Genomic DNA, 12,616 nt, shown 5'->3' with positions numbered 1-12,616 from the left:
TCGGCGGGAGGAGCATGATTTCCAAAGTTGGGAGCCTAAGGCAGACCACAGGTAGGATCTCAGGTCGGCTCAGAGGCTCTCCAAGATTCTCCCCTGGAAGGTGCTTTGCTAGTTAGGTGTATAGCACTGTGTTTGCGACCTATGTGCAAAGTTGGGCAATGCTGCCTTTTGGGCTCAAGCAGGAAAATTTGGGCTCATTCTCTGGCTTCTCTGCCTCAGCTGCTGGGGCCTCGGCTTAGAATTTCAGCACATCACTAGTCAGCGAAATACTTAAGCCCACTGACTTCAATGGTGCTGAAGTTGGTGCGTAAGTGCTTTCCTGAACTGGAGCCCAAGGGCAGGGGGCCTGGTATTTATCCAGCAAGCGGTGGGTTCTCTGCCGAACCAGAAAGCAAACCAAGGCCTGAATGTCACTCCTGCACCAACCTGCACTGAGCCAGTGGGAAACAGGGCGATCTTTATCTCGGAGGATCCTGTATCTACGCCCTTCATCAGCAAAACGTCCCACTCCTCTGAATGAAGCTCTGGGCTCTGCCATTTTTGCCAAAGCAAATCATTTTAATGGCGTGTCTGATTAGTAACCGCAAATACGGCCCCCCGCTGCTGCCGGCATCTCGCCCCCAGCGAAGGTAGGGCAGAGCCGGCATTGCGAGCGAGGAAGTTGTGCAGGAGGGTGACCTTGTTGAAGGCAGCCCGAGGACAGGAGCTGGGGAGTGCCAATTTGCCGGTGTTTAGGGGCTGGTCTGCAGTCAGGAAGCTGCTTGTAGCTACCCCAGCATGCCCCCCCGCTGCAGGGCGTGGAGCGGTTCACACCGTCGCTGCTTGGCACCAGAGCAGTGTACCAGCATTCGAGGTTGGTGCTGGCGTAACGATAGCCGCCTAGATGCAATGCTGCAAATTGTCCTTCCGGTTGACGGGAGCTGCTGGGTTCCTGGAGGGCAGCGGTTCGTTGAGGGGTTAGGAATGAGCAAACCCCTCTGAAGCCGGGGACGTTCCCCTGCAATGCAAATCCCATTCCAGGTGGAAGTGAGCCCTCCAGCCCCTCCCCCATTACTGAGCCGACCAACGCTGTGCCATGGCTCCATCACCATGCTATAGAAGCCCAGTTCCTGTGATGACGGGTCAAATCCCTACACACAGGGTGTTTCCTGCTGGGGCTGGGTCCCTTCCTGTAACAACCTGCTTAATAAAGAAAGATCCAAAGGTTGACGGTGGTCCCTGTTCACAGAGGGAATGTACGCTTAGCCTAATGCAGGGGTTGGAAGTTAGGACGTCTGCATCCTACACCTGTGTGACCGAGGATGTGGGTTTTCAGCTGGGAAGGTCACGACTGCCCTGCCCTTCCCCTATTGTGAAGGGGAAGGAGGTCCCAGCTAGATAGAAACGGGTGAGGGAGATGTCTCAGGATGAAAAAGGTCAAGAACTACTGTTTTAAGAGCAGCTTGGGCCTCAGTTTCCCTTTCTGGGGGTAGATAACGCTTCCCTGCCTCTCTTGCATGTTGTGAGGCTCTGCCAGCCAATGTCTGGCAGCTCACGAAGCGTGGGAAATTATTCCCATGTTTACAGCTGTGCTCACTCCTGTTATTCCAATCCCGGCAGTTTTTCCGCTCCGACAAGCGTCCCCCTCGCCTCCCTTTTTTAGATGGGGGGGACGCATTGTTACAGGTTTTATTGTCGTCTTTCGTAACCTTTCCGAGGCCAAACCGGGACGGCATGGAGTGGAAGCTGTGAGGCAAGCTGTCTAGCTGGATCATCAGCTCAGGTCTTTCTGTGAGGCTCCAGGTTACAGACACATGGTGATACAGGAGAGAGACAATTCGTCTTGCAATCTGCTTGGACTTCTAAGCACTGGGTGCAGAAACAAGCGGCTTCCACCCTGAGAAATAGGCTTGATTGCACAGTCACAATCTGTGGGTTACACCAAATGGTGACAGTGGTTCTGAGTAACCTGTTCACTCCCGAATCCTTCTCTCTCTAGTTATGCATACTGCACCAGATATGACGTATGGCATTTGGGGGGTACGTTATCTGCAGATGGATCAGGGTGGTCTGTTGCCATCTCTGTCTGTCCTTTTCTCCAGCTGCATTTATACCCCACTTGTCACCACAGTACAGTATCTGAATGCCTCTAATAATCCCCTCTGGGCAGTTAGGGAAACTGAGGCTCGGAGAGGTGACGTGACTTACCCAAGGACACGGAGCAAGTCAGTGGCAGAGCAGGTAGAAGAAACCAAGAGTGCTGGCTCAAACCACTGTGCTCTAACCACTAGATAACACTGCTCTGTGCAGCATGAGTAATATGGCCTGTTGATCAGCCTGACAGACTCAAGGGGAGAGACAGAGAATCTTGTGTGGAAGATGCTGCACTGAGATCGGGGAGGAAGTCTGGAGTCTGTTCCTAGCTCTGCCACAGACTTGCTGTGTGACCTTGGACAAGTCCCTTAACTCTGTGTGGCTCAGTTCCCAGCTCTGCAAAATGGGGATAAGAATATTCATACTCAGCTTTTCTCCCACTGTTTGTCTGCCTTGGACGGCTTGAGGGTGAGGGACAATCTCGTATGTATTTGTATCACACCCAGCACAATGAGGTCTTGATCTAGGGTAGGTCTAGTGTACTAAGAATCACCTAGGTACCAGTCCCCCTCCGGGAAACGAGAACCAAGTCCCTGATTCAGCCAAGCACAGAAGCCCAGGCTTAAGGTTCAGCACAAACGTAAGTGTTGCCCGTCGTTATTGCTCGCAGACAGAACGTGCCTGTTACTGTGGGTTTTCCCAGGGAGTTCTTTTCTGAAAATTGTCCCCACCAAACCATGCGACTGTCTGTAGCTTAGTTACGAGCACTCTTCTTGTGGCAATAACGACGCTCCCGGCCCCACACGTCAGGGGCACCGAGCTAGCAGCCGCCACGTTTCACCAGCGCTGCAGAGCTGCAGTCACTGATTAGCTCGTTAACCGTCGACAGAGGCAGAGCCAATTCACCGGCATCATTCCTCACCAGGTGAATGTCAACGTTCTTTACAAATAACAAAGCAGAAAAAAAAACATTTCGAAGTTTACAGACAAAGGTGAGCAGATGCCCTCGCAGCCCAGTCCCGAATCCAGTCACACTGATGCTGCTTTCTGGTCTAGTATTATAATAGCATGTAAAAGGGTGGGATGCGGGGGCCTCCCTAGGGGGCACCGATCCGGCCGGATGCTGTGCCACGCCAGCTCAGACGATGCGATGCAGAAATACCGTTTCACGCCCCAGAACATTCATTATGTGCCGTTCACCCATTTTTTGCTGGGTTTTGCCTTTTTCTTCTCTCCTTTCCATTTATTTATTTATTTGTTTGTTTATTTTTAAGCTGTTTCCCAGATTTCCCTCCTGGGTGACTTTGGAATTAATTCAATCAATGCACGCCTGATGAAGCAAACTGTAATTTTTACCCTGGAGTTAGAACTGGCTCAGGGATAGCGCCTATAAAGAGAAAGAAATGAATATGTGCATTCTCCCAGAAAGAGGTCACTTTTGCCTGGAGGGCCAGTGTGTCACGCTTTTTATTCTGAAATTCAACAATCTTGCGAACTTGGAATTTCAGATTTTCCTCTTGGCTCCCCAATACGCCAGGCTGTTGCCAGTGAGGAATCTGAAATACATGGAAAGAACGGCCGGTGTCAGGTGAAGGCCCTGGTTTGGCAGAACAATTAGGCACATGCTTAAGTGCGTTTCTGAACAGGCATGGGATGCTGGAGTGGAGTCTTCGGGTCTGAAGTGACTCTGGAGGGGGAGTACGAAAGACACAAGTGAAATCCTGGCCCGGCTGAAGTCAATGGGTGTTTTGCCGTTAATTTCACCGGGGCCAGGATCTCACCAATGAGATTTAAATGCCTCGCTGCCACTTGTGCCTTTGAGGAGCGCCCCCGCGCCTGCTGCCGTCCCAGTAATAATGGAGAGGCAGTGGGTAGAGATGTGGGTCTTGTTCCCAGCTCACGTGCTAGCCTGCTGGGGAACCTCGGGTGAAGCGTTTCATGTCTTTGTGCCTGTGTTTTTCCCAGCTGTAAAATGGGGATAGCGTTACTGCCCTCCTCCGGAAAGCGCTGGGAGATAGTGGATGAGCCGTGATCTATGAGAACATGGGGTGGGGGGTGGTGGTCTAGTTACTGCACGTTCTGCTCCGTCACATTTCTTTCGGGTGAGGGAAAAGGTTTGTGTTCCTGTAGCAGGCCCAGAGCTTCTCCGCGGCCTTACAGGTTGGAGAAGTAGCCCAATGCGTCTTCTTTGAAATGGGGCGACCAAAGCTGAACGCGGTGTTCAAAACCCACCTCCTTTCTCTGGAAGGACCAGACTTTTTGCAAGCAGAGCTGCAAAGATAAGACCTCGTCCAGACCCCACTGTTAAGCTTCTGATGAGCCTCCATGCTGTCAGTCATAGTTCTGCTGTTATGCAAATACAGCAGCCGTGCCAAGCTCATTGTATGGCTCTGTTAATGGCATGGCTGTGATTCTGGAGATTCATTTAAAGCCACTGGAATCTCTTTAGAACAGAAATGTGTCTTGTTATATTGGAATGTCTCTGAACTCTCTGAGCGTCTTTGTGTGATTTAAAGCTGGTTGTCAGCTCCTGCCTCCCCTCTAGTTATCTGTGGCCCGGCCCGGGGACGATGCAGCCAGCTTGATTCGCTGTATCTCAGCGAGCACGCGGGGCAGGACAGCGCTCGTAACGTTTTCACTTCTGCAGTGAACGGTGGGGTTTATGGCAACAATAAACGTAGCACTCCACGGTAACAAGCCAGCATGCCTTCATCAGCTGAGGAGTTTTCAAAGTTATCGTCCAAGAAGCATTGGAGACAGGAGGCCTAAAATAAACTAACCCTAAAGGGGAAAGGTAGACGCTGCGTTTTCCTGCCGAGAGGGTCAGTGGGTACTTATTCCTTGATAAGCAAGATGGGCACATGGGAATTTCCATAGCGGAACAGGTCCATGGTCCAGTCACTTCAGTCCCTGCTCTCTGACAGTGGCCGGCACCAGCTGGGGAGAGGAAGGTGCAAGATCCCCTGCTGGGCAGTTATGGAGTGACCTGCCCAAAAGGGGAAATTTCTTCCTAATCCCCACCCAGGGGTCGATTGGGGAGAGCAACAGTGTTCTTCCAAGCTCTGCCCACAAAATAAGCTCCACCCAAAGAGCCAGCACTCCCAGGAGCCTGTGCAGATGTTCAGAATAGGGCTGAATGGGCATCCCTGCTCAGCTTGGAGGGCGGCATCCTCTCCTGCCGTGTCCAGACTGGCTGTGCAGTCTCGGGGGGCTCCCCTGCAGCCTCTCTGCAGCGGCTCTTCCAGCTGATAGCCTGGAACGGAGGCCTCAGCCCCTTCACCGAGGGCCCCTGAACTCACTTGAATGTGTCTCTGCCAACCTCCTCCTCTCCCACACTGGACCATGTGGGACCAGAGCAGGGATCCTGTCCAAGGTGCAAAGGGCTCCCCACACAGCCCCATAGGTGGGGGGTGTATGTGGGGTGGGGTGCCTTGGCCTGGCTCCACACCCTGCGGGGAACGCTTTGCCCAAGGGACTCCCCAGCACTGAGCCTGGAGGGGCCCCCTGTGTGTTTAGGAGAGTGAAGTTCCCAGGTTGCTTTGACCGAGCCCTGCCCGCCTCACCCCTTGGCATCAGGGAGCCGGATCCTGGCTAACGATGTGACCCCTCTTTGCTGCCAGAGCAGCTCGGGTGTTTGAAGGGACCTTGCAAAGGGGGGGCCTGAGAATCATCTCTGCACAGGGGGGCTCCCCTGGTGGCATCAGGGCTGTACATCTGCCCTGCTCACCACCGCTGGCCTAGGGCGCAGCTCAGGGACGTGGCAGGAGAGAACTGTGTGATCGCTGTTATCGGGCCTCCAGGGAAGCAGAGCGATGTTAGAGCAGCCCTGACGCTGCTCTGACTTACAGCAGCCAGGGCAGAGGGCGGGAAGACGTCATCTCAGCCCATGCCCCCAGCACAGCAGCCACGGCACTGAGGCTCAGGCCCAGCAGCTCTGTTACATCAGTTGTCCATAACTCCTGGGGTCAGTTCCCTTAGCTCATCTGCACAGAGTTGGGAAATCCGGGCTCCTTAAAGTCTTCATGCCCCTTCCCCTTTCGTGCTCAAACCCAGGTGCTCTCTGGGCTGAGCAGCCACACAAGGAATAAGTGGAATTACCAGCCCTGCTCCAGCTGTATTCACAGCAAAGCCTCCCACCAGGGTGGCATGGGGAGGTCCCGTGCACTGTGCCTTAAGCCGCACTCAGAACCTCCGCCTTACAGCTGCTGAAAAGGAACGAAAGTAGCAGGCGAAGCAAAGGGAGGAAAAGCAGATTCAATGGGTGAGGGGCAGTGACTTTGATTTTGATGCCATGTGACATTCGTCTTTCAGCTCAGATCTGGTTATTGAAATCCAGTTTCTGCTCAGGTTCCAGAAGAGCCTCTGGCTGCTTAGAACCTATTCGGTTTTCCCCAGTTCCTACAAAAAAATTTTTATTTACTTTAGATTATTTTTAGATCACACACCAGTGCTCACCGTTAATTTGCTGGGGAGGGCGTGCAGCAGCCTGGGGAGCTGGTTCGTGGGGCTCGGGATGTGGCTGTTTCTATTATGGACGCTAATAACCCATCAGGGAGGGCTGGTGGGGAGAGGCAGCGGGCGCACACCATCAGCTGTATTTCTAACCCTAGCTAGTGACGGAGGAGAACTGAGGCTGTTCCCCAGTGCCTAAAGCTCAGATGAGGCATTCAAAATCCACTGGAAGTCAAACTCCTTTGACAATCTTAGCATAACCTCCTAGCCAGGGGACATATACCTCCCTCCTCCTCTGTGACTCGCGAGTCTAGCTACTGCCTCTGCATCTCCATTGCTTTTCTTACCGTGTTGGCTCTAGAGTTTTAAGTGTCCGTGTGCTCGGAGTTGGATAAGACTCAAAAGAAGTCCAGGTCCCCGCCCCAAGCAGCCTACAATCAGAGGCCCCAGCCTGCATAGGGTCTGCGAGAGCACTCCCCTGTGCCTACTCAGAATCCCCTTGGAGGGGGAGAGGCCCCAGGATTTCGCGGTGGGCATTGTGAAGGTTACTAGAGCTAGGTGGGAAAACTGGGATTTTAACATGAGAAACTTAAAACAAAAAGACCGTGGTTTGAAATGTTTCCGTTTCCCTGGGGGACACTTTGAACCAATTCAAGGCACAAAAATTCCCTCTTCATGTCAGTATCATGTAATTTCATGTATTTAAAACAAAACGCCAAAACACCATTTTAATTCAAAGTTTCAGAGTCTGCATTTGCCCTTTTCCAGGTGATTTAATTAAGAAAAATCTCAACGTTATGTCTCCTTCCCTCGCTGTGTAGGACCATCTGGGCACAGCAGCCCCCTCCTAGCATCGCTGTCTATTCCTGGGCGACCCCTACACCCGCCACTGGACATCAAGCACTTCCTGACCTTTAGACTCAATGGGACGTCCCCGCTCAACCTGTTCCCCAACTTCAACACGGTGAGTTATTGCGGGGCTCAAAGACCTTTCAGGCTGGAATGGGGGAGATCTGTGCTTCCGCATCTGAAACACAGCAGCCCACGGGTGCGGGGGGGGCGGGATGCCAGCAAGGACAGACAACCCGTCCCTGCTCACAACGTAACCCCGTCAAGTGCTTCCCATGTTCAGGGAGTGGGGAAGGAATATTCCAAAAATGAGGGTGTGGTGAAAAGGAGCACGTTGGCCAGGGAATAACTGTTCGTTGGGCCATGATGCCAGTCGCTCTAGGTGAGCACAGATGGACTCAGGGCATCACTCCTGGGAGATGCTGGGAATCTGGCTTTGGAGGGAGCTGGGCTCCCTTCCCGGCAGGGTTTGGCCTCTGGGCACCCGCTGTTTTCAGAAGCACTAAACTCCCACAGTTTGGGCCAGATTGACAGTCCAGCAGCTCCTGCCAAGAGCAATGGGAGCTGGACCCTTGTGAAAGCCTGACCCCCACATGAATACACACTTGGCTGAATCAGATACCTGGGTGCCCAGACCGAAGGTGCCCGTTTGCCTTTACCCGTGACTGGCAAAGTTCTGTGCCAGATGGTATTGAATGGGTCCCAGAAAGGGCAACAGGCAGCATGACTTGTTCACGGTCACAGAGCACATTAATGGCAGAGCAGGGGACAGAACCCAGATCTCCTGTGTCCCAACTCAGTGCCCTACCCACTGAGCCAGGCTGCCTTGTTCTCATTAATCCCATCGTCCTGTAAATCCCTTCTCGTGCAGAGCCCTTATTGTTCTGTTCGCTACCAATCACAGGCTCACCACTCTCCGCACCAGCCCGCTAATTTCCTGGGTTGCCAAAGGGGTCTTCTGAGCGAGACACTGCCCCCGCCAGTTTGTGCACTTGTCACTCTTAGCCGGAAGGGTCGCACGTTTGCAAAACTCTGGATGAGAGGGCTCAGTGGGTCCATTGCTGCAGAGGGAGGCGGGCTCTGACGCTGACCAAGGAGACACACATCTTTTGAAACAGGGATGCAGCCGAGATCAATCCCACAAGGCTCCATTCATCTCTATTATAAACAGACGTTTTTAAAATGCTTCATTTCGACCAAAATCAATTGGGTTTTGCTCCCAGAATCAATCGCAATAAAGTAGCTTTGGAGAGTAATTTTATGAGTTTAAACACAGAAAAGAGCATCTAAGGGTACAAGGAATCCGTCAGCTGTCATCTATCCAGGTTTTGTTGTCAGTCCTGCTTTGCTCATTGCATAATGTCTCTTGTTAGCTTACTAATGTCAAGGTCAATCTGCAGGCGAGCCCTGGCCTCGGTTATGTGATACTTATATAATAATGTCTCAGGCTTCTAATCTCCTCCTCCTTTGCCCCTTAACCATCAGGGAATTTCAGGGGCCTCTTCCGGTAGCTGGTTGCAAAAAATTTCATTTAAACCTTTTTTCCATTGGAAAATGGCTTTTTCAACTAAATGGAGATTTTCACATTTCTCTCCCCGCACCCTCCCAGCACAAGGTTGGTTTTAAATTTTTGGATTTCATATGAAAATTTTCAATTACACATTTTTTTGTCAAAAACTATTATTATTTTTTCATTAAAACTTTTCGGGGGGGGAATAATTTGCCAGCCAGCTGTAAGGAAGAATCTGGACTGGTGTTTGCAGTGATGGCCCATGGGATTCAATGGGGATGCAGCATGTGAATGGACGCCCATAGGGCAGCTGAGAAAGTGAGTCGATGGTGCTTGGAGGACAGCATGAAAGAGAGCCAATCCCAATTTTGCATCCTCCATTGGAGACTCTGTCCTGACTTGCTGGGAGACGGACTTGACCTGTCCTAGTAGGTCTTTCACATCTCTGACTTGATGGAATAGTAGACGTTAGAAATACAAAGACTTGGTGAATCACCTCTTTGAAGAGGAAACGTTGTGGTCTAACGGGCTGAGTACAGAGACAGAAGACCTGAGATCTGTTCCGGACTCTGCCCCGGTTTGCTGGGTGAACATGGGCAAGTCAGTTAGAACAAACTTTGCAAACATGTCGGCCAAAAGGGGAATGACTCCAGGGCTGTGCTCTGTCCCGTGCTATGCAGGAGGTCAGACTAGATCATCACAGTGGTTCCTTCGGGCTGTGTAACCTATTAAAGTTACTCACTGAAATCTTCACTTCCCCGGGAGCTCTGAGTGCTCAGCACAGCTGAAAATGAAGCTGCACTCGTGTGGCTACTTAGGCACCTTTAGGCCTCTGATTTTGAGAACACGAGTGGATTCTGAACCTCACTGTGCCTCATTCCCCCTCTCCTAGGCAGAGGGGGCGACACTGACTGTCCTCTTGTAAATTACTTTACTTCTATGCTATGGAAGTGCAGGTGATTATTGCTGCTTATTTAGGGGAAGATTTTCAAAGATGTTGGGGGGGGGGTAGGCTCCCAACTCCCACTAACTTTGGGATTCAAGCCCCAAACTCCCATGGACTCCTTAAAATCCCAGCTTTAGCCCCTCTCTCTCCGGGGCTAGAATGCCGGGTTACAGTAGAAGATGGTTTTGCTGATGCTATTAACAGCCATTTTTGCCCATGTTCCTTTTCTGAGCAATCAGAGCCAGCAGCTAAACTGACCCAGTCTGTTCCTTATGCTCCTTGGCTGGCCCTCCCACCTCCCCCAGGCACGTGTCCTGTTGTCATGTTGTTGTTTTGTTTTTAAATGAAACTTTTGAAAATTCCTTTCCCCTGTGTTTGCTTGAAACACCATCTCCGCCTGCAGCATGAGCCGGTGACATTCCACTGCCCTTCTGGCAGGAAGGTCTTTGGTGGTGGGCTCACCTCTGCGAGGTCCCTTCGCTCAGCAGAGACAGTTGCTCCAAACCTGGCTGAGATAGGATCACACTAAGCTCTTGAGCAGTTTGCCATGTGTGTGCGTATTTGTGCAGGGGCTTTCCTGGTCTCGTTGAAAGTCTGCAGAGCCTCAGGGGGAAACAAGGACTCACGATCAGCTCTGCTTCTGACCCCAAGATGTTTTCATGCGAGTCCTGCCAGGAGTAGGTTGAGGGAGAAGGGCGTAAGTAGCTCTAAGCACAGTGGGAACCTGTGATAAAGCTGTCTGCGCTCAATGGAAATCTTACAGCACTGGGGGACCCGTTCAAATCCAGCCCTGGCTGGGAGTTGGTGAAAGTCGTTCCCACCTGACCTGTGGCTGATGGGGCTGTAGTGACTCAGCTCCCCTGGCCCTTTGGAGAGGGTCTCTCCGAGGCAGGGATCAGGACTAGCAGGAGCACGCCCTCTCTCCGCCTGCTTTGTCCCTCCTCTGTGCAACGAGGAGTCCAGGCTGCAGGGACCTCAGCTCACCCCCGGACCCAGCACCGTACTCACTACAGAACAGAATGGTGGAAAATCTTCTGCGCCATCCAGCAGGAGGAAATTGTTCCAGGGAGGAAGGAGCTAGCCTCTGGAGCAGGCCTACCAGAAACAGCAGCCGGGTTCCCGGCTCAGCAAGGCTGAGCCTTCAGCTTGGGCAGGGGTCAGATTTAAAGGGATTTTCAGCCCTTTTCTGGGTCAGGTTCATGCCAGTGCAGAGACTCAGCGTAGGGCCTACGAGATCCTCCAGGCTGGATCCCGGGAGGTGCGGTGCATTCTGGCCTCGATCCAGCAAAGCTCTTAAGCATACCCTGAACTTGGAGCAGTTTTCTGCCCAGCACCTCGCAGGCTCGAGCCCTTACGTGGGATTTAAGTGGCGCGTCAGCCTAGTGCTGCCGCAGCACATGGGATGGCTTCCATGCCTCCTGCAGTTACTGCTTACCCGGACCAGACGTGTCCGCTGCAGGGCGCGTAGACCCCTATTGAGTAATCTGCTCCTCCGGGCCTGACAGAAGGTGTCACAGACTTCAGCTGCTTCTGTGTGGAAGCGTCCAATGTGATAGTCCTTGGGCCAGGCAGGGGGGATCCTTGTTACCTCCTCCTTGGGCTGCCCTTAAACAGCCCCGCTCCCTCCATGCGTGGGGGAGGTTGAGGAAGTGAGTGGAGCGACAGGACCTACGTTTGGAACCGGCCTGGCTTCCTGGAGTGGCTGAGACGTCCCAGCTGCAGAGCAGCATCTGATGAAGCCCTCAGGCTGGCATTGCAGGAGTTGAGGCAGGTCCTGGTCGCAGCAGGAATAAGGAGGAATTTGGCCACACGGAGGAAGTGGGGGATGAAGCACCGACCGGGGGGGGGGAGGGGGCAGAAAGTTCAGAGGCCCCAAAAAGGCAGGCGGCTTTACAGAGGATGACAGCAAAGGCCTTTTCTTGGAGGGCAGCTGGACTCCAGCTCCATTTATTGCTTCGTTGCACCAGGGGAAGTCAGCCTGGTGTTCCCTTATCTCCCTTTCCCATCTAATCTGCCATGCCGACAGCTCAGCGAGTCCATCTGGCTGCTGAGCCTCAAGTATACGCTAAGGGAAGAAAGAAAAGCTGTTCGTCCTTTAGATTTCAGATTTCCAGCTACACTGGGTCATATTCAGAGTTGGTGCAAGGAGAGAGCAACTCCACCCGTGTCAGTGAACTTGCACCTTCTGACCCCAAGCCCATGTGCTGGCCCTGCTCCAGCCCAGGAAATGTTCTGTAATAGTCACCCCCACCCCACTGGAACAGCGTCGAGGGAGAGTTGCTTGTTACCGCAGAGCTGAATCCTTTGCATGCTGGGCAGGTCACAAGACTCTCATGAACCCAGCAGATGTTCTACTGTGGAGCAAAGCAAATCTTGCCGAGCTGTGCGCTCTTGCTCCTTAGAGCAAAAACCCAGTATAATAAAGAGACAGTGGATCGTGTTCAGGAGGCACTCTCTGGCTGTGACTGCATTGAGTTCCCCAAAATCTAACAGTGTCTTGCAAAACCACAATACCAGAAGGCACAGTCCAAACTGACGTTGTCCCTCTGAATTCCCATTTCTGACCTCGGTGGCTGGCAGGAAGTTCAACGAGGAGATCTCTATTTATATCAAGAGGAACATCCCGGGGATAAATTGAGTAATTTGAGTCAATAGGAATTGACTATAAAGCAGAGACATTTGCTCTCTGGATGCACTGTACCCAGAATCGCCTCTCTGCTTTCATGTGAGTTCTCTCTGGAGATGGGGACAGAAGACTCCTGATGCATTCCAATTAATTCTGCTGG

General features: G+C 52.4%; 1 protein-coding gene across 10 annotated transcripts in view; it reads left to right on the top strand.

Moving 5' to 3' along the window:
- LOC140904058 (zinc finger protein 385C-like) overlaps nt 1-12,616 on the top strand; it is a 194,697-nt gene that overhangs the window by 150,354 nt on the left and 31,727 nt on the right. For all 10 annotated transcript variants that reach the window (XM_073326284.1, XM_073326279.1, XM_073326277.1 and 7 more), the window contains one exon: nt 7,347-7,489. In XM_073326284.1, the coding sequence (XP_073182385.1) occupies nt 7,347-7,489 (143 nt within the window). The remainder of the gene's footprint in view (nt 1-7,346; nt 7,490-12,616) is intronic.

The sequence above is a fragment of the Lepidochelys kempii genome, chromosome 27, assembly GCF_965140265.1.
Source record: "Lepidochelys kempii isolate rLepKem1 chromosome 27, rLepKem1.hap2, whole genome shotgun sequence".
In the NCBI taxonomy this organism is placed as follows: domain Eukaryota; kingdom Metazoa; phylum Chordata; order Testudines; family Cheloniidae; genus Lepidochelys; species Lepidochelys kempii.
Note: the sequence above shows the minus strand (reverse complement) of the source record. Positions and strands in the feature narration are given on the sequence as shown.